General features: G+C 40.4%; 1 protein-coding gene across 4 annotated transcripts in view; it reads right to left on the bottom strand.

Annotated features, from left to right (window-relative positions):
* Nucleotides 1–21,234, bottom strand: part of LMO3 (LIM domain only 3 (rhombotin-like 2)) — a 57,736-nt gene that overhangs the window by 35,132 nt on the left and 1,370 nt on the right. For 3 of the 4 annotated variants that reach the window (XM_010566116.1, XM_010566115.1, XM_010566117.1), the window contains one exon: nucleotides 14,403–14,616. In XM_010566116.1, the coding sequence (XP_010564418.1) occupies nucleotides 14,403–14,608 (206 nt within the window). In that variant the 5' untranslated portion in view covers nucleotides 14,609–14,616. Of the gene's footprint in view, nucleotides 1–14,402; nucleotides 14,617–21,099; nucleotides 21,219–21,234 lie in introns of those variants that run through there. The other variant, XM_010566114.1, reaches the window with a different exon arrangement.

The following is a 21,234-nucleotide window of genomic DNA, read 5'->3' as shown; positions in this document are numbered from 1 at the left end:
TTCATTTCTGAAGAATGCAATGTCAGGGCATCAGTAACAACTCTGTCTTTAACACAGCTGATCTGCAAGGGCTGCCAGGTAATTAGGTTGCTTTATTTCTTGAGAGTACAGAAAAAGCCAGAAAGCCCACAGTGGGTGCTCGGACGGTAACTGCTATGTAACTCTATAAACCAAGATGCTCACCCATCTGTCCAGAGTCTTGTGTATCCATTCACTTCAACTCTGCTGACAGACACAGAAGGCCAGTCAGCATTCATAGGTGACATTGCTAGAAAAGGTTCCCCCCACCACCACCACTTTTTACTATAGCAATAAAGATTCACGCATTTGCTACAAAGCCTCTAAAGCAGGTGAAAAGTACTCATAAAACTAGATTTAAATCACCTCACCTTTAGTATATCATCCCAGACACTTCACAACTGCTGGAAAAGGTGTTGACTAATCCTAAATAAATGCATGCGAGGGTAAAAACAGAGGCAAATTTCACATGCCACTCGCAGCTCTGTATCGATGCAACAGCTTAATGTGCAACAAAGTCCTCGGCTACTGCTACTTCAAGACTTTAATATGTAGACTAAAGACAAAGCTGGGGAGCTGCTCACCTTCCTTGTGCATCAAGCTAATAGCAATGGGAGAACAAGGAGGGGAAGGAAGAAACATGCTGGATCTTGCCATAGTCATTACTGTGCATCCCCCAGTGTCCTCAGACACATTACTGCTTTTCTCTAACACCTCACGCTGTACTTCCCCACCGCAAATTCTGGGTGAAGCCTTAATAAAGCTCTGACATCTATTGTTAAAACTCACAAACTAAAAATTCAGCGACTCAGCTTGTGTGACTTTTTGGAATCGCTGCAGCAAGTCGTGAATGATGTATGAAATGAAAAATCCCTGCTCACTGCACACAATTCAGATAGTAAAATCTCCCCGGAGCATTAAAAAAAAGCACTTAAATGTGTCATTTTATTTTTGTCCTGTGCCCAGAAGACTCCCTCATCTCTTCCCAAGAACATGCAGACACCTCAGCTATCACCAGAGAACGAGAAAGCACACTTGGAGCTAAAGTAGATCAGTTCAGTTCACACAGTGTTTCCAGGAAAAGATACAGGAACCTGGAGCAAACCAGACAGAATTATATTGGAGACATGTTCAAGCCTCTCTCCAAACACACTTTTTTTGGTCATTTTTTAAAGTAATATCTAATCTCATCAGCCTGACTTTAACTTGATTGACCTTTGGAGATTGCATTAAGGAAGCAACAACAGCACGCTCAATATAGTTAGGACCATGAGAGGAAACATTTGATACAAATATCATGTGTGCAGCTAGACATTGTTTATGTTGGGACAAATAGAGCAACACGCTTTGACTTCAAGCCTTTATTCTTTCTAGCCCCTTTACCGGAACTTTTTCCCAGCCTGCCTTTTGGTGTTGACCTTTTAAATCTGGCAGAGCCGAACATCATGCTGACATAATTTAGCCATCATCTGACTCACTGCATGTGCTGCTTTCATCTGTTTTCTAGTGAGCACCTGTTGATATTTTTCATATCCTTATTATGGAGGAGCTAGTAGAATGTGATGGGACTTTTTTCTTGTGGTTTTTTTGGGGCAAGAGGTTTAGCAACAGTGACGCGGAACACAGAGAAAGGTTGGGTTACTCCCAACGGGGATTTCTTCAATACCAAAACTTCTGCATGCGACAGGCAGCCTCTGTTCACGCACCTCCACTTCCAGAACGAGAGGATCTCCAGAATTAATCTTGCAGCAAAACGGCTCAGTTTGGAGCACACAAACTGTCACTCTTTCCCAATCGCTAAAAGGTGGGGAGTTGTCCAGTTTGATGGTGTTCCCTTTGAGCACAAGGAGGATGGAAAATTGACAGCAAGACTGCAAGTCTACGGAAGAGTGATCTGCCCAGATGCAGCTGTCTTGGTGACTGCATTTAGTTTTAGGAACAGAAAGCAGGAGTCCCATCTAACGACAACTGATGTTGTCTTCTCTTGACAAGTTTTCTTAAATTTGCAATTTAATAATTTTTCCTCCCCAAATATTACTGATGAGGAAGGACAGTCGCCTACACCAGTGTCACGTTTCTGTCATCTTTGGCATTCTGAAATTTCAGGGAAAGCAGAGAAAAAAGTGCAGCTGTTAACCCTTTTGCTTCTCTAGCTGATTCATATAAAAACTAGAGCCATACCTACTTCTGGCTCCTCGTACACAGCAGAAGGAAGAAGGGACTACATTGTTCACCAAACACACCGCTGAAGCAGGGGCAGAGACAAGAATTTTGCAGTGCATCCTCCACCCATCAGCACTAGTGCCTTCAATGAGCAGCACTGCAGTAAGGCTGAATTAGCAGTAACTGCTCTATGTTGGGTTGTTTGGGTTTGGGGTTTTTTTTCCTGTAACAAAGCAAGAGGCAGACAGAAAATACACCGGTAATATCTGGTCCATTCGTCCTACCAGGAAGATACCGTCTTTGGATGTCACCACCCAATCTGGAAAGCAAGGCACTGCTGGAATCTAATATAGCGCATGGGCTATGGAAGTGTGCTTTTCAATGCCTTTTCTCAACAGACAAGCACACTGGGTCCAGGTTAGATTTGGTTCCACAAGAGGTCAGCTAGAGCTTAAGGATTAAAAGCAGCAGTGCTTAAAAGCAAGCATACAACAGTTCCTCGAAGTCTGGGAGGTAAGAGGGTTGGTTCTCTACTGCCTTGCAGGGATAGTGGTTTCCAGGCTCACACTGACAAAAATCCCATCTTTGCACTTAGGCAAGATTTTCTGGGAAACGAAACATGCTTGAAATCATTTTCTCAATTTGTTTCCCTCCCCATGCCAATTTTATTTATTTCTTCTTTTTGTTTGGGGTGGAAAAGGAATACTTGTCCCTATCCCAGCTTTTTGATACTCTGCTAGAAGCAACACTATACTACTTACATAATATTGACATGATCGCACAAATAAGCCAAACATGAGACACGTAGGAGTTGGTGATAAGAACTAACTTTTCCAAAAAGCACACCTTAAAACCAGAAGGATCGGCTTATGAGGAGAAAGAGCTGGACTTCAGAAGAAAAGGATTTGTGGTGGTTAAAATGAAAGCATCAGACAAAAAAAATTAGAGTGATTGTACGTCTGCTAAAATAGCCTTACACATATATTTATCCACACGCATTATGTAAGATAGATAAAAATTACTTTTTCAACAGGCCATGAGGAAAACTGTTTATCTGCCAACATAGTAAGACTACATGATTAATAATAAGACTGCTTAGGGTAGGTGGTTCCAGATTTATTTGTTCAGACACAGCTCCTATCAAGACTGATAATCTGACAAATTACAGTAAGTTTTGCAAATATATACTAGCTTTTATTCAGCGTAAACCTCAGAGGCCTTTTAAGTTTGTATAAGGAGGGAAAAGAACCAAATGAAAGCAATCATCTGCTTACCAGAGCAGGAAGTTGTACTTCTTGTGCTCACCTTCGAACTATTCCAGGGCCAAAATGTTAAAGAACTTGCAATGGGCACTACCGTCTACACTACGCATTTCAGAAGTGCTCTCATAAAATATATATGTATATTTTACCTATAACTATCCAATAAGAACCTACTTAAAAGACACAAAGAACAGGGAGAAGTAGTAAGACATGTTAGGGCTATTACAGGAAAATGCTCAGGCTGTGTTGCACCTGGAGACGGAAAGTAATTGGGACCCTGACAGGGACACATCAGGGATGGTAAAGAAAGGCCTCAGAAAAGCACAGAAGACACCCATCGTTGGATGTGTGCTCATGAAGTAGTCATTCCTCTTTGTTTTGCTGGCTGACTCTTTCTACTAGCAGTTCACTCTGCATTATGACTGAATTAGGTAAGGAGGTGCTGGGGGGAGCGCTCTTGGCGAACTGCAGTCTACAGCCAGGCTCATTAAAACCAGCACATTTGCTGCAATGTTTGCAGCATTTCCTCTAGGTTTTAAGATTGGTTTAATAAGTGAAATTCTGAGCAGAAAGAATATATTAATTTACTTTTTAGTGCTTCTTGCTATAAGTATTCAATGTCATGCTGGATTTTTTTAAATTATTTTTAATACTATAGGGAGCATAAAAATGCATGAATTTAATATCTTAATCAAAATGAACACATCCTTCTAGAAGCCCAAAGCTGCTAAGTACACAGGACAGGTTCATTAGCACAGTTTTGGAGCATGAAAGGAAAGTGAATTGAGAACCCAAGATTCACAAACATCAACACAAAATCCCAGGGCTTTTTAATAAAGTTTTGTCCCAGTTCCTACTGCTTGCTGACTCCCAGGAAAACTGCGGACAGCAGAGCCCACGAGCTGCTGATGTGTTGTAGAGACAAGCCTAGAGTTAAACCCTTAAATCATCCACCAGCAGTTTGATTTGGGGGTAAGTAGCATGTAGGATTAGCATACAAATAACCATCCTTTCCATCTGAGAGAAACAGGGCAAGGTTGTTACAGGTGTCAGAACTTTGATTGACATCCTAGACATGGCAGCAAGGTGCCTGGCCAGGAGCAGAGTTGTGGGTTTGAGCTTTTCCTGGACCAGGGAGTGATGTTGTGCTGTGGGTAGGGCTAATCGCTGTACAGTATGTAGCACACGAAAAACAAGGACACAGCAATTCAGGAGAGGTTTGCAGGCAAAGCCATTCCAATTTTAAATATTTGGCTTTACTAAGGCATGTTTCCAAATTAAGAGGCCCTATAGCTTTCAACAGGATTATTCAGGGTACATCAAGTCAAGCATGTAGTATACATTTCTAGGATTAGGGTTAATGTTATTTTAGTATAAAGTGTTCTTAAATGTATCAGATTACAAATTAAATAAGGAAGCCAACAAAAACTAGTGGAGAACAGCACCTTACTGAGTCTGCTCTCCCCCTTCATGACACTTTGTATAAGGCAGACACATTAGGCTTATAAAGATTTCTTTGCAAATTTGGGGGATTTTTTTGTAATCTCAAATCCTAGAAACTTCTGAATTCTGTGTAAAACTTGTTTAACACAAATTAGAAAGTGGAGAAATGCAATTTGTTTCTTTATGGGAAGATGAATTTTTAAGTTTTCTACTATCTAAAACAAACAAACAAAATCTTAATTTTTGAATGTTAATTTTGAGAAAGAATAGTAGCTCTGAAGGTAACAGTCCTGACTTCAGGAAAACAAGATTTATGTAGAAGCAACCATAGTGACAGAAGATGAGAACTAAGACAATAATTCACGGTGATTGCAACTGTTATTACCATCCCTAATCCGTAGCCTGTAACTCACTTAAGCTATCACTACCTAGAAATCCTTCCTAAAATTCCTCTAAAAGACAAAACCAAGTTCAGTGATTGTTACTGGAACTATTTTTAGAAGTTGATAGCAATAATAAATACCTCCGTTTCTTAGAGCAGATGTATTTAAGGGGGAGTGTTAATTATTAAATCTGTATCTGCATCAACTTTTTTCTAATACATATTTTTCTTTAAGGTATCTGCAAAGAAATAACATTATAAAATAAAATAAAAATAACATTTATTTTGTCCCATGATGGAGCAATAATACTGTTCAATGCAGAGTTACAATATAATAAATACTATTCACTAAGCTAGAACCTGAGACTCTGTGTATGCTGATATTTATGGCTTGGAAGCTTGTCTTGAACAAAAATCAGGTTTGATTCACAAGCATTTTGCACATTTTAGTATCAAGAGAGAAAAGTGATAACTCCTGTACATAAAGTCCAAAGGTTCAAGCTTTGTTCAAAACAAAGGTGTGATACAAAAGCAGTGATAAAAGAGCAAGGGGACATTTGCTACCTGGTGTAGTATAGCGTCTTCCTAATTAGTCCGATATATTGTCACTTACAGTATATCCAAATGTATAACTTGACTTACTCTCACTTACTCACTCTCACCTCCCCCAAATGTAGAAAAGATACAATAAAATCCCTGATGTTCTCTGCTTTCGCCCCCCCAAAAAATAATTTTATCTTTGCATGTTGGGCAATTCTCACTTTCATCCACTATGTGCCAACATAAGACATTTTTGCAAAAGAAAAGATGAAAAGCTTAAATTCCAGTACTGCAGAATGCCACTTCACTCAAGACCTGCAGGAGAATTTCCTGAGGAACATCATTCCGGAGCTGAACATACTCTTCTCTTTTATAAAAGTAGTGATTTTCTGCTAGTGAAAAGTTCCCTTGTGCTGTCTTTTGTTATAAAATAGATAAACAGGGTTCACTCTAATCCCAGAGGAAAATATTTTGCAGTTAATAATCGAGGCCATTGCGCTTTTTGAAAAATAGGTGCTAAATACGCTCCAGTTGCTGGTAGCTGCAGTTCTGATGTAAGGCTGGAAGAGGGACTGAATTGTGAATCCATTATACCAGCACTCCATAATGACATTTTAGCACATGCTTAAATTAAGCCTGCAACTAACCTAACCGACTGCCATGGGGCTATCAAGATGCTTAATTGCTAGCATAGATTTAAAGTCTGTCTTAATCAGGTTTAGAGAAGACAGGACCATATTGTGAGTGCCTGTATAACATGGGGTGCAGAATTCCACCATGATTTCTACATAAATACATGCATAAGTATCATACCAAGGAGATGTGCAGAGATGACATCAACATGGAGAGCCTGCAAGGTCTCTTAGCCATATATTGTTTCGTTTTGACACATGGCTTGGTAAAGATTAAATTTGGCTGAACTACTACTTATCCTGCTATTTGAGCAATTTATGTTCTCACTAGTATTTGGTCAAGATCTGATAGAACTTTTGTCAATTTTTGACCCAGGATATGTTTCAGGGTTTTTGTTTTGAGTTTTTGTTTTTTTAATATCTTTCTAAATATTAGAAAGAAGCAGAACGAGCAGTTTCTGTAAAACGAAATTTTAGTTATTTCTAGGCCATTACAGACTTTTTTTTTTTTGGCCTGATCAGGTACAGCTAGCTCTTCCACCCATCATTTTTCAGGAAGATAACAACTTGATAGATTCATACATGCATCTAAAAAAGCAGCACATTCTAGAGGTGACTTAAACAGCCTCTTCTCTTTTAAAATATGAATCTACTGATATCCATAGCCATTTTAAAAAATACCAATCACATACAATGAGACTCAAGTGCCAAAGGCTAATGATTCAGACTGTGCAAGAAGCAGCCTCAGGAAGGTGTGAAACAACAGTACCAGAATTATGTTACAGTTCCCTGTAACAAGGTGTAAAACGTGTAAAGCTTTTTGACAGTGTAGACTCATTGCTTCAGATATTTGTGTCTGAAAAACTTCAAAGATTCAAGAAAATTTTGATCAGGAGGAAAAAAAAAAACAAAAAAAGCTTGTGACTGACTTAGATTTATTTAAAAGGTTATCCATTATCCATTATTTAAAAGAATCCATTGGGAAGTTAGCCATCACAAAAACAGTGTATTTACTAAGGTATACCCAAAATATGGATTCTTAAGGACAGCAATAGTTAAGACCAACTTCATTTAGAAGACATTTGAGTATTGCATACTGTGTATTTTGGTTTCCAAATTCATCATGAGTATATTTAACTTTAGTGAGAAATTAAAAGAAAAAGCAATTCTTAAAGTCAGGAGGGCTGAAAGCGTGTAACAATGTTGTCCATTTTGATGGCCAAGTCTCAATTATCTATTATGAAGTTTTACATGAAATTTCTATTTCCAGGTGAGCAGTATTTGAATTTTTCACTTTGCTCATGGCTATACTGTTAGGAAAAACAGCGATGCTTGTTGCATATTATTCAAATATTCACATCAAGAAGGAATGCTATGTATTATCTGGAACATTTGAAGAATTTAGCAAATTAAACGTAACAAAATTCAGTAAGAAACTTTTTTTTAATTACATAGTAGTGACTTGTTTTTCAGTTGTGGGTGAAATAGCCACAAAAAAAAAATTAACATTTCAAACAAATAATTTTTCTTTCTTTTTTTTTTTTTTTAAAGGAACAGATATGTAGCAGAAATCAGAACTTCTTAAAGGTATCTCTGTGCTAGACAATAAGAGCTAAATATTCTTCTGCTACATTTTACACAGAGGCATTTTTTCACATAGGCTTCGGCTAAAAATGCAGAAAGTTTCCAATTAAGTCTTGGATGTCAAATCACATGTCATAATACAATTGATGATATTTACTCCTGAAGTAAATCTTTTTAATATGGGTATTATTTTAAACATATTTCATAAAAACACTAGTCATAAAGTCAAGTCTGAGGAAAATTCAGCAAGGAAGAAATCAAGAAAGTTGCATTTCTTTTAAAAGAGGTTCTAGAAAATACTAAGCAGACCTATAGAATGGTTGTTGTTTCACCAAGAATGTTGTCCCGCCCTCTGGCACTGCAGACTTACCTACGCTGCCCCAAAATCACCAGTTTTATTAAGATTTATTGAGCTGCTATGTATTGACAAAATCTTTGTTGTAAAATAATTTTCCATCAAAATACACCGTACTGTAGAAAGGTAATGAAGAGCTATAGGACAGGCTTTAAGAGGCACTGCACTTTCATCTGAAAAGTCTCCTGAAATTCTTTGAACATTTCCAGGGGATTAATGAGGTATTTTGACAACACACGAGAAGCATCTGGTTTTCAAGAAGCCTTATAAGAGGGAACATTCACATTCTTGGAAATTAAACTGTGTATTTTAAGCCACTAAAAATAACACAATTATTAAAAATTTGGCAGCTCTGAAGAAAAATACCAGCAGATACGGGAAAACACATGGAACTACTGAAGAGCGTCAAACTTGAGTACACACATTTCACAGCATTTCAACATGACTTAAACACCAATTTTAACAGCTTAATTGAATGTTTCTTATTAAAAGCTATCACAGATGAACTAAAATAAGAACAAGCTAAACTAGCCAGAGTGTAGCTAAATCAAAGGCATTATTCCTTGCAAGTTGGGTGGATTAACTGTGCATATGTGCGTTACTCTCCTTGTAGTACATCCTTATCCCTTCAAAAACTGTTAAGGTGTTTTGAGGGTTTCAAAACCTTTGGCAATTAGTGGGAGAGAGAGTATTATTGCTTTTTTTTTTTTTTTCTCTTTTAAGACATACTGAATGATACAATTAATGTAAATTTCAGAGAACATTCATCTCACATACACAGCAAAATTAGTACAAGCAGACTGTTACACCTACCATTTCATATATTTTTAAAAATATTTTTAGGGCCTATTCCTGCAAACTAGTACTCCCTTGAATATTTCAATGCATTGCAACAAGTATGTTAGTGTATAAATAAGGGTTCAGTTCTGCAAAGCTTTAGTGAATAAAGGGCTCTCTTAAGCCTCACTCCTGTAAATACCTCAATATTTCTGAAAACTCAGAGTTTAAATGTTTCAAGATCTACCCTTATTTAATCAAGCTGGGCAAGAAGCATACTGAGGTGTCATTTTGAAAACACCTTGTAACCCACTACCCACTAACCACTACTACTACCCGTATAAAGTATTCATACATGCATTTGAGAGAGCTGGTATCTTAGGTGTTTGCGATACTTAACGTGCATTTTCCATGACATGAGAGAGTAATAGGATCTGCTAACCAATACCAGACCACAAGACATTTTAAGTCTCTCTAAGTACTTCTACATAATAATTTTTTTTAAATAATAATTGCATTTAGAGTGCGAGCAGTTGTACAGGAAAAAGCTGCTTCCTAAACTCTACTCTTTTCAGTCTGCACCCCTTCACAAGCTAAATATTTTACAGAGGCAGCATCTTTACAATGCTTATGGTTGAACACTCTACTTTCTGCAGTCATGTCTCATTATTTACAAGATCGCATTTAATATATGTATTTTAAAAACCTGGCTTGTCTCAGGTCTTCAAACCAGCAAGTGGGGAAGAAAAAAAAGCTAACGCAATCTGCCCTTTTCTTCAGGAATAGTGATCTACTCATCTTCATAGCTATTCAGTGGTACTTTTACAGTCTGCAGTACATTTACAAGCAAAATCAATACCAAGGTTGGGGGGGCAGGGGGTAGACGTTTGTGTCACCATCCCTGATAACGTTCTAGATGTGTTTAAGGGCAAAAATTCCACCCCAATATATTAGTTTTATTAATCCTTTTCCTATGATCCGTTTGCCTGGCTAGGGAAATTATGCAAAAAGTAATAAAAGTTCTAATTCAATTTCCATGTTAAGAGATGGATTTGAAAAAAAATATAAATCAGAAACCACATTCTTTGTGTTTACTAAGAGATATGCACTCCAACATTTAGTGTCATGGAGCTGGAGTTAAAACCAGAAACGGTGAAGATAATTTAGCTGCATGAATGCCTGCTCTTCAGTAAAATGCTGCCAAAATTAAATAGGAATGAAACAGCACTTTGTAGTCATTGGTCGCTCAGCAGGGTTTGCGTAGTTAAAAACCTAAGTGAAAAGGGTGATTGACCTACATTGCTACTAGCTTAGCACAGCTGTACTTTCATATTTTCACTGCATCTGAGGAAGCTCATTATTTAATACAACTGAGTTACATGTAATTGTCGGTCTTTCATTTTACACTTTTAGGGGCCAGATATTAATCTCAAATGTGCAGCAGGCATTACTGTGCATCTGGAAATATCTGCGGCTGCCCATTTGCACGCAAGGCTAAGAGACAGGATTGCACATAGTTGCACCTGAAATTAGAAGGCTGGCCAGTGGTAGGAGGACCTCACAAATATGCAGAAATCAAATGAGCAGATGGAACAGAAAGCAAATCCCTTGGCACCCCAAAGGCAAACGCTCTGCTGTTTCCCTATTGTTTTGAGCAGAAGCAGCCCAGAATGCACAACCAAAGAGCATTTCACACAACTCATACCTGCGGTTTAAATAAGTAATAACATTCCAGTTAACAACCAGTTTGACATGTTAACAGCCCAAGGGCTGTTAACATAACGACTGGTCATTAATGGCAGTAATGACAGATTTCAAAGGGAATATTGTGCTTGTAAATGGACATGCTGCCAGTCAGAAGAGAGGACAGAGCAGGATAGGCTGATACATTAAGATGTCACTGTACAGCTCTGGAGGGAAAAAGAAAAGGGGAAAAAAAACCTCCTTGCATATTTCACTTACTGTAAATGGACTTGAAATATTGGCATAAACCTAAGTTCCTTAAATTAAGTCTTCACTTTCTAACCCAAGAGTGTATAAGCAGGAGACAGAAGCCTGCAGGGGAATTATACTCTGCATATCATTTTCACAGAGTGTGTTATTTCTAACATTGAGCCCTTTCTTTACCCAAGTCAGTTCTCATCCTCGTTAACAAAACAGAGTTCATTCCTGCTGTTGCCACCCTAATACCCATGGTGTTCTATGCCACCTCTGAAACCACTGGAGTGACTTACATGAATCAGAGTCCAGGGTAAAGCCTCTCACACCCAAAGTATCTTCTGAGCTCATTACCTCATTAAAGATTTCTTCCATTCCCTCAATCCTCCCCAACCCAGAGAAAAAGGTTTTAATACAGTAAAATTAACTAATTTGACCAAAGGAGAGAGCTAAACCAAAGCAGGTTTTGAAGTTCTGAAGATAACAGAGTATTTATAAAAAGCTCACCAAAGCGGGTACCTCAGGGCTCAAATGCAGAACAAGAGTGTGCATCAGGGCCGACAGAGCATTTAGTTTTTTGGCAAGCATCTCTAAATGAGAGATACTGGAAGTATCTTTGCAAATAGCCAAAGACACAGTTTGCAGATTTAACCATGAACGTTAAAGCACCCAAACTGGTTACATTATTGCTTATAGCATCTGTAGAATGGCTGTCTTATTGAAAGACATAATGAACACAGAGAGACAAGTTAATAAGCAATTTTACTCTTTATAGTATCGTGCAAGCCACATATCCTCTAGAGGGCACCACATAAATTAATAGGAAGCTAGAACAGTTTTATATGTAGCAAAGACTCCCTTTATGGTTAAAAAGAAAAAAAAAAATTAAGAGGATAGTTTGAAAGTGTAATCGAACCCTAATCTGATCATTAGTACAAAGTAATTTGTTCTTTAAATTCATATCAAGTGGGTTGCTAAATAGGAAAGCTTATTTGACTACAAAGCTAGAGAACATTTAACTAGTTTCTACATTAGCATTAAAAAGATCACTTTTATAGGTTCACTGCATAACTAAGTAGATAAGACGCAATGAGGCAAATGACTATCTGCAATTACCTTAAGTGCATCAGTTTGAAGTTTAGTGTAAATACCAAGTTTAAATCTATGCACTCACAAGAATCACTAAAAAAAGGCTCATGCCAACATAGCTTCATTAAGACTTGATAAACCCGGAGACAAAAATCAGAAACATCTTAAAACTGATTATAGGATTTCTCATGTATGCTGGTTTCACTGGTGCAAAATATTGTGTATGACAAAATAACCGAAACACCAGTTTTGAATGTGGTCATGACAGATAAAAAATAGAGTCTCCTTTCTCTGAATCACTTACTATGAATTTCAACAATCTGTTAGCAAAATATTTACTCCTGTTAGACCTTCAAAGACCAGGCAGCAGCAGTGTGTGTGTGTGTGTGCGCATCTGTGCTGGGGAAATGCTTTGCTCGTATCTCTACTACTAGATCGCTTTTGGTTTTGATTTTAAAACATTTGATTTTAAAACTTTGGATCTGCTGCACTAGCACTTGGGAGATTCAGTAAGTTCAAAGTCTCCAGTAAATTTGGAACTCAGATCAAAGAGCCATAGCAGAGTTTTCTTATTCCTGCAGGCACTTGTTGTAGAAAGATTCTTAAAATGGGTTTTAAAAATTAGGGTGTTACCTTCCCCCCAGAAGCTGTTCCGACCTCTCTCTATAGATACACTCTTTAAGATCGCAAGTGACCTCGGTTCTCGTACAACAATTCCCTTCTATTCAAACAGCTCCCTGCCAGTTTTTAAAAGAAAGGTTTTGTTACCTACTTCTTTGGCAGCTTTAACACAATGGCCTTAAGATGCAGACTCTACACTAAATTCCCAGCACTCTATCTTGCGTTCAGTTCAGAGTTTTAAGGGGTAGGAGAGCACTTTTACCAAGAAGTAGTCCAAGCCCACGCCTGAAGAACCCCGATCTGCCTTGCAGCCCCAGAACAACAACTGCACGACACATTTGCGAAGGCTTTTGATCCGCTCTAGAAAAAACAGGTTGTAACGTGGAGAGCCAGAGTACTAACGGTTGTTAATAACGCTTTAGTCTTGATTCCTGTTCCAACCTACCCATGCTGTACAACTCAGGAACTGATCGGTGTGTGGGAACCTCCTATTCGGTACCTGTGCTTAAACTGAACTTGTAAGTTAACGCATTCAAAGAGAATTTTAATTTTTCCCCAATGTATTACTGACTTGAATGTCCCTTTAAAAGGAAAAGGCTTCACTACAGGGGCAGGGGAGATATTCCCAGAAGTTCAGGTTAGCCTGGAGCAGCTAGTCTCATTAGGCCCACTCTACAGGGAATGGAGGAAAGCTGCTTTTATAGGAAATAGGTGCTCTGAATCACCCCAGAGGAGCCTTTTCTCTCTATTTACTGTTGAGAGCCTAGGGAGACTAAACTTCCCAATTAAACTTAACTCCTGCAAAGCATCCCTATTTATTCACATACAATCTGCAGATAAACTAGCCTGGTGCTGCTCATCAGTACTTTGCTACGAGTTATACCTCAAAGACTTTTGAGAACGTAGGTCCACAAGCAGACAAGGCGACAGAAAATCAGGTGACGATTAGCTATCTGTGAGAAGTGGCAACAGGTTACCGAGCATCCCACCCAGATCACCCAGTTCAACCAGGACCAGAGTGGATTGGAGCCTACTAGCTACATGGTTATTTAGCAGGGGGAAGACAACTGGTCATCTTGGTCCAGCTTCTAACAGCTAAACGGTAACACTCATAAAAGCTGCCACAAATGCCACAAATGAAATCCCTTGGCAAACTGAGAGGACGAAAATGGGCAGGCAAAGATGAGTGAAGCGCTCCTGACAGAGTTCAAACCCTGCCCTGGAGGTGGTGAAAACCATGCGTGCAGGTCCAGGCCGCTACGCCTGGCCACCGCCGTGCTGCTGGGGGAGGAGGAGGCCACCAGCTCCCCAGGAGCACGGTGCTGGGGGACGCATGGGAGGGTTCACTCTCCTCCTCCTCGAAGCACAGGACCCCAGTATTAGCATCAGAAAACTGGCAGCCACCTGCACAACCTGGTTACGCGTGCTTTTTGATTCAGATTTTAGTCTTATCTCCACGCTTCAGTATTTGTTTTCTCACCCTCCACTTACACTCGGCCTTGCAGCCCTCAAGTACCGCTTATGCAATAGCGACTACGTAGGAAGGGCTGAAGAGATTTACCACGTTTGTCAGGGAACGTAGGAAGGACGCGGCCTACCTCAGATAGTCTCTGCGACAAAGGATAAGGTTGGCTTTGGTGTACAAGGTAGAGCCCACCTCCCCCAGGCGACAGTCACAGCAGGCACATTTCAGGCAGTCTTCATGCCAATATTTGTCCAGGGCCTTTAGGAGATACCGGTCTTTAATCTTACGGTTGCAGCCAGCACAACCTTTCGGCTTGGTGTCTGGCTGGACTGAGAGCATTTGTATACCTGAAATACAACAAGACAAGAGAAGACTGAAAATAGATATTCTCTTGAGTGCAAGTCTCACCCTTTTCTCCCCCCCCCCCCCCCCCCCCCCCCCCAGTTCATTAAAAAGGCAATCGTGTAGATAGGATAAAATAACCTAGATAGTCCACAGCAAGCTGAAAACAATGTTAAGATAAATTTGAGAGCAGAAACTTCCACTGCTCTAAGTTCCACAGCTTCTCTTTAACACCTCATTTACCTGGTCTCTTTGCTGAAAAGAAATAGGATTAAAAAATTAAAATGAAAAATTAAAACAGTTCATTTGAAAAGTCATCCACTTCTGCCCAAAGTATCCAATACTCAGCAACCAAAATTTAAATAAACGGCATATCTATGATGGCAAACATAGCTAAATCTACATATTTGGACCTATTTGCACTATATTCGGAAAATATAAAAGCACTCCAGGTTCTAAAGAAGAAAAGACTGAAGCTGGGCTGGGGCCAGAGTTACAGGGCGGTTTGACATAGACATTTTTGTGCTGGTGGGGGGCTGTTTTGCTTTTTAGGATATCAGTTCTTGTTAGACACATGAATGAAGCAATCAGATTTCCAGAGACTTCCATACCAGCACCTCTAGTTACAACCTGCAGTGTAAGTATCTTCTGAAAAATCTGATTTTAAATAATCTGCACAAGGTCAGAGTGTTGCTAGTTTGTCAAGGGGAAAAAAAGAAACCAAAAAAACCACAAAAAACCTCTTCCTCACTTTCCAATCCCAATCTTAGCCAACAAGTAGTCGGGACAAGGAGTACAGTACTGTCCATTAAGTATATATACATTTTGATGTAATAGCGGAGAGCATTTAAATAACAATTCAAGTGCCTGAACCACTGTTTAAGGGAAGCAACTGGTAAAAGTGGAACACAGTGGAGCAATGGTACGCAGAGCACCGCAGCCAGCTTCCAGAGATCCATACAAAAATCGATTGCCCTCGGTTTTACAGTAAATGGGGAGAGAAGGTCACTGCCCCGCAGTGCTTACAGACTGGTCTCTCTTGGTTAATCGCATGAACTGCCATCCCATTACACTCAGACCAATTCTCTGAAAGTCATTTCTTAGAATAAGCAAAATCATAGCCCTGTGGATGCTTTGTTGGACATCAAATAGGCACCAGAGAGAAAGAGAGAACGGACAGACAGTTTGATCACATTAGGTTGTCTCACTGTTTTAAAGCCAATCAGAGATGTAACTTAAAAAAAAAATCTTACTCATTAGAGCACATCTGAATATCACAATGAGAATTTGTCAAGATTGGGGAACGAATGCTGTTGCCAACAAGCAAATAGTACCCCAAAATTCAGGGTATGACACCCTGTTACTATGCAGAGACTGGGAAAGGTCAAATAGAGTCTGGTAACAAAGAAAAGCAAATTCAAGACCTCCTCATCCAGAACGCTCTACTAGCTAGCGTTAAGAAAGCCTTACAGTCCCAGCTTCTATCAGCAGATCTCGGTTGGTGCTGTAACACACCACTACAGACAGGCAGGCTCTGGGAGCTAGGACATCAACAAGCTGGGGTTTGGGTTTGGTTTGGTTTTTAAAAACTTTCGTAAGGAAAACACAAAAATGAGTGTAATTTTTGAAGCAATGGTACAGCGTGCCGTTATGGATATTAGCTCTAACAAAGACAAGAGGCTAAATGCTACGCCAGCTGAGGTATCCCAGGGATCTCCACGCATATGTGTACGTGGAACATGTTGAATTTACGTGGACTGCAGCGACTGTATAGCCGGTTAAGTGACTTTCCAGGGTTACCAAGCTGAACTCCCAAGTTTCACCTGCAAAGCTGATCATTGAATTAAAAACAGTAATTCTTATTGTGACATATGAGCACAACGGCCTTGCTTTCCTTTTTGCAATACTCTCTATTATGCATTTTGGAGCGATATATTTACCTGTTAAATTCGCCATTCAGCGATATGCAGAGTTCTAGTGGGCACCCTGAAGTACCACGGCAGTACTGCTGCCTAACATCTAAAACTCATAACAAAAGTGTAAAGTCTGTATTTTTCTATCAGTAAGTATAAAAAAATGGCATTGCTGCCTTCCCATTACTCCCCAATCAATGCTACTCATAGCTCCTACACCACTTAGACTCGTAAGATCTGTTTCTTGTTCAGAAGGGGGAGGATGAGATCCAGCGACCTGCACAGGGCTCCATATAAGTCTGTGGCACATCTGGGAACGAACACGCACATCACGTCTTGAGCAAGCACCGTGAGACAAAGACTGAGCCTTTACGGTATCTTCAATTGCCAGCTGACTCCCCTGAATCCAGGGTACATACATGAAGCAGCAAATAACATGGCTATAAATAAATTGCTAAAGCAGTGAAAACATCAGAGATTTTTGGTAAAGAACCTATACCGGACCGTAAGGGGAAGTCCTGCTGGAACTCTAATACCTTCCTTCACTTAGTTGAAAAACCTTAATCTGTAAAGTTGCATATGACAGTAGAGTATAAATATCTGCTAAGTGCCAACTACAGGCTTATCCCCAGACCCTCTCTTTGGCCACGTAGAGGACAAATGCATAAAACTGGCCACAATTTGTATCAACTTCTTGGAACTCAGTAAAAAAGTTCAGAAGCATGAAGGGCTGTTCTAGGACTTTAATCTTTAGCTCGAGGAAAAGCAGGATAAACTAGGAGCTAACACAGTTAAAGGCTTTAAAGAAAAAAATCTTAATGTAAAAATTTTGTCGCCTGATAAGGAAGCGGGTTAGAGAGCGGAGGCTGACAGTCTCTGATGCGGGCTGATCTACTGTCCTGCGCCGTCTGAAGGGAACAAGATGCCACAGAAACAAGGCTAAACAATTAATTATCTGAGCAAACCGCAGTAATCAAGCCAGATAATTCCTGAGGTATATGCTGCAAACACAGGGTTACTGTATTACAAATAAAATCACAGCTTGCACAATCTTGCACGTACCCCTGCACAGTTTTTGAGATATTTGCTGCATCAGGAAAGTAGACAGAGCACTGTCACTCATGTTCGTTAGCCCGCACCCTCCTCGTAGAAGCAAGTGAAAAGGGGCAGACACCCCATGGAAGCAGTGTTAGCAACCCTGCACGTCTATTTTCCTGAGGCTGAGAGAGAAGGTGGTGCTGACATCCCACTGGCAGCTTCTTCAGATTAGGGATTCAATCTGCAGCAGCTTTTGGAGGGAAGGAATGCTTTTCTCCTCTGATAGATCTGATCTTTTCGCACTTTACTTGCAATGATGCTGCTTCTATTTTAATCAAAGTTAAAAAAACAATACCCAAACTATTGCTTCATTATAAAAAAAAGTTACTCTTTTCTTGAAGTGTAGAAAGGTTCTAGACAAAACAAAGCACAAAACAGTGCTCCGAGAAGAGTTTTACATATCTCCATATTCTTTGCACATACCCTTTTCTTCACATGCCCTGGATTAAATTGCTTAATTTTGAAAACAGAATATTTTATTACTTTTTTCTGTATTGTATGAGCCACCTTAATGCAGATCACCTCACAGACCATCTCTCTTCCCTTCAACGTTCCCATAAGAACTCCAATGCAGTTATACTTTTCAGATATGCGCTCGTGTATTTTTAGCTCTCTCTTAATTTGGCAGTAAGAATACCTGCAGCTTACTGTCAGCCAGCTTTTCACAGGCTGCAGTTTAAGTACCCATTTATTTCTTAGGACACAGGAAGGACCCTTTCAGAGGCTGACAGCACCCACAAAACCATCCAAACTGCTCGCCACTGAAATATCAGGTAGCGGCACACAGCACTGCTGCCTGGCTGCCCTCCTCCCCCAGGAAAGCAGAGCTTATGGAGTACTTCCAAAAAACCATACAATACCATAAGTGCTACACCCAGGCTGGGGGGAAAAAAAAATAAAAAAAAAAAAAAATCAAACCAAGCTTTCCCTTCAGTTCTGCAGTCCTACCCATGCTCTGCATCACAGAGCAGATCTGTTCTCAGAACTGAGAAATTTCAGTGCCTAGTCTGTCACTGTCAGACAAACCCTTCTTAGTTCACCCCAATATGCTTTCAAGGGCTTCCTCTATCCTTCCCTCCATTCCCTCCGTCCCTCCACAGTCCCCAAGACACTGCACATAAACTGCAGAGCTGTGTCAAGAACAAGACTTCTTCATCACCAACCACCACCTTTAGGATTTTTGAAGGGAGAACTTAATAACCTGATTTGCAGGTTTTTGGATTTCCCCTCGGTCTCCCCAAATAAGTTCGACGCAACTGACTCCCATCCCTGGTCATTGTTGTTATTGTGGGATGAAACACTGTCAAATGATTTGTAACTGTGATTTCAGGATAAAGAGGAAAGATTGCTTGAAAAAGCTAAATTAGGCTCCTGGAAGAAGGCAGAGAAACAAAAATCCATTCCACTCCAATCATCGCCCTTCTCAAAAATCAAAGGGAATGAAGATTTGACATAATGAACTGTATTTTCTTAGTGATGTAGTAGCATCTGTAAGCAGGATTGGTCCCTGATGGTGCTGAGTGCGGCACAAGACCCACAGAACTCAGTTTCTGGTTTGTGGTACAGACAGTCTTTGAAAGGCATGTTAAGGGAGGAAGAGTTGGATGTTATTATGCACTGGATCACTTAAAAACTTTTAAAGACCACTCTCCTCCCCCCCTGCCTCCTTTGCAGAGGCACGCACACAGTTCTACCAAGGACAGTAGTATGTACAGAAAGGAAGGGAAGACTTGTCTCTACTTTAAAAAGAAAAAAAAAATCAGTTTGGAGCAAATTAAGTATCAGTGCACTGGTCTTTAAAAGATAGCAAACTGACAGACAATATGTAGCCAACAAGAGAGTTAGAGTTCTAGTAGAAGATAAAAAGAATACTTTTCTGATGCTTTCCCACTTTGTAGCTTCATCCTAACAGCGTTCAGAGCTCCAATTATTCAGGACAATACACACGCAGACTTAAAAAAAAAAAAAGTTAGGGTTTCAGAAGCTAAGAAACATTTCAGAACTTGCATGTAGCACATCAGGAGTCGTAACTAGTTTTAGATTGGCATGTAAATTGTTCTGTGGAAAATTCTTATTGCCTCCAAGACCCTGCTATTCTGAGTTATTTGACAGTTTAAGGGAAATCATAATTAAAAAAAGAGACATAAATAATAGCCTGTGCAGTGTGGTGCACAGAAATAAGCAGAACCATTTCATTTAAACTCTGGTGAGCTTTTAATTGCCTGGATTGCATTGTGAACCAGCCTAACGGTTGATTGCCTCCATTATGCTCTCTTGTTCTGTGCCATTCATCCACACAGTCTCAGCTTCTGTAGTTAACACAACAAAGTAACCGCAACTCCCTAACACTCAGGTTTTTTTTAAAAAAAATGAAAGTAAGGATTTTAGTACTCTGAATATAGTCTCTTCTGCATACTTTTGAGTTAATTTTCCATGGTATATAACTAAACTTCACCTCCTGCCCCTTCTTCTACAGAGGAATTGGGCGGGGGGTATTTTTTTTTTTCTTTTTCAATAAAGGAGGTGGGTTGGGAAGTGGAGGAAAAAAAAAAAAAAGAAAAGAGGTTAGGTAAAAACTAAAAATGGGAATGCAGTCCCACAGCTAGGAGCAGTGATACAGATTAAAAGAATTTGGCCAACATGGCCAGTCGCTTGCCAAGAGACACCAAACAAAAGATTTCTCCTCTTCTTTCCCCTTCTCTTTTTGAAAGCTAGATTGGGCCTAAAAGCTTGTTTCTCTCTGTTCAGTGGCCCAGAGCATCCCTGCAGGCTGTAGCCCCCTAAGGGACACCACAGCAAATAGATGTACCCGGCTCGCAGGGACGGGAGCTGCTCAGCTATGTTCCTACCCCTGTCGTGTCCCCCCACCTCTCTCCCCCCGGCCCCCCCCGCTCCCTCCCTCCTTTTTAGAGCAGCGGTGCTGGGAACCAATTTGATTCCCTTTTTCTCCAATGCAGCTGCAAGGCTCAGAGATACTGACATTTTTCCACTCTTATCAGTTTAATTACAGTTACCATGGCAGCAAAGTGCTAGTGCTTGGCAAAGGCCAACAAGAGATTTGCAAGACTGAGTTCAATTTTGATGCAGCTCACATGCAAAATAAAAAAATAAATAAGAAACATACACTCTACAACAAAGAATCCCTTTCGGAGTTAGACGCTCGAGCCTTTTGTGCTAATTCCTTTTCAAGCATCCCAGGGATGGGGCGACGGGGAGCGGAGGGGAGAGGGAGGTGCGGGCAAAGCATGTGCCGATATTTGTCGCACCCACCCGGATTAATCGCTTTAAGCGGCGCTCCTACAAAGCTGTCCTAGGCAGCGGCGTTTGGGGTCTCCTCAGAGCACACGCGGACGCTCGCTCCGCACCGCAGTCGGGATGGAGGAGGAGAGAGAAGCCCCCTCGTCTCGTCGTCCCCCCCCGCCCCAAGGCGCACCGCTCCCGCTCGGTGCGCTCTAAACCAGCAGACCGCCGCCTTACCAAAACTTTTCTCCTTTTTCTGCATGAGTTGATTTACGGGCGCCCGCAGAGCTCCTTCTCATCGAAGCACCCAAATCCCGGCCAAAGTAGCAAGTGCTTCCCCCGGCTGCGGGTCAAGTGAGCGGGAGCGCGGCA

This window comes from Haliaeetus leucocephalus, unplaced genomic scaffold (genome assembly GCF_000737465.1).
Source record: "Haliaeetus leucocephalus isolate CR32 unplaced genomic scaffold, Haliaeetus_leucocephalus-4.0 Scaffold206, whole genome shotgun sequence".
NCBI lineage: Eukaryota > Metazoa > Chordata > Aves > Accipitriformes > Accipitridae > Haliaeetus > Haliaeetus leucocephalus.
The sequence above is the reverse complement of the archived record's forward strand: the minus strand, read 5'-3'. Positions and strand labels throughout refer to the sequence as shown.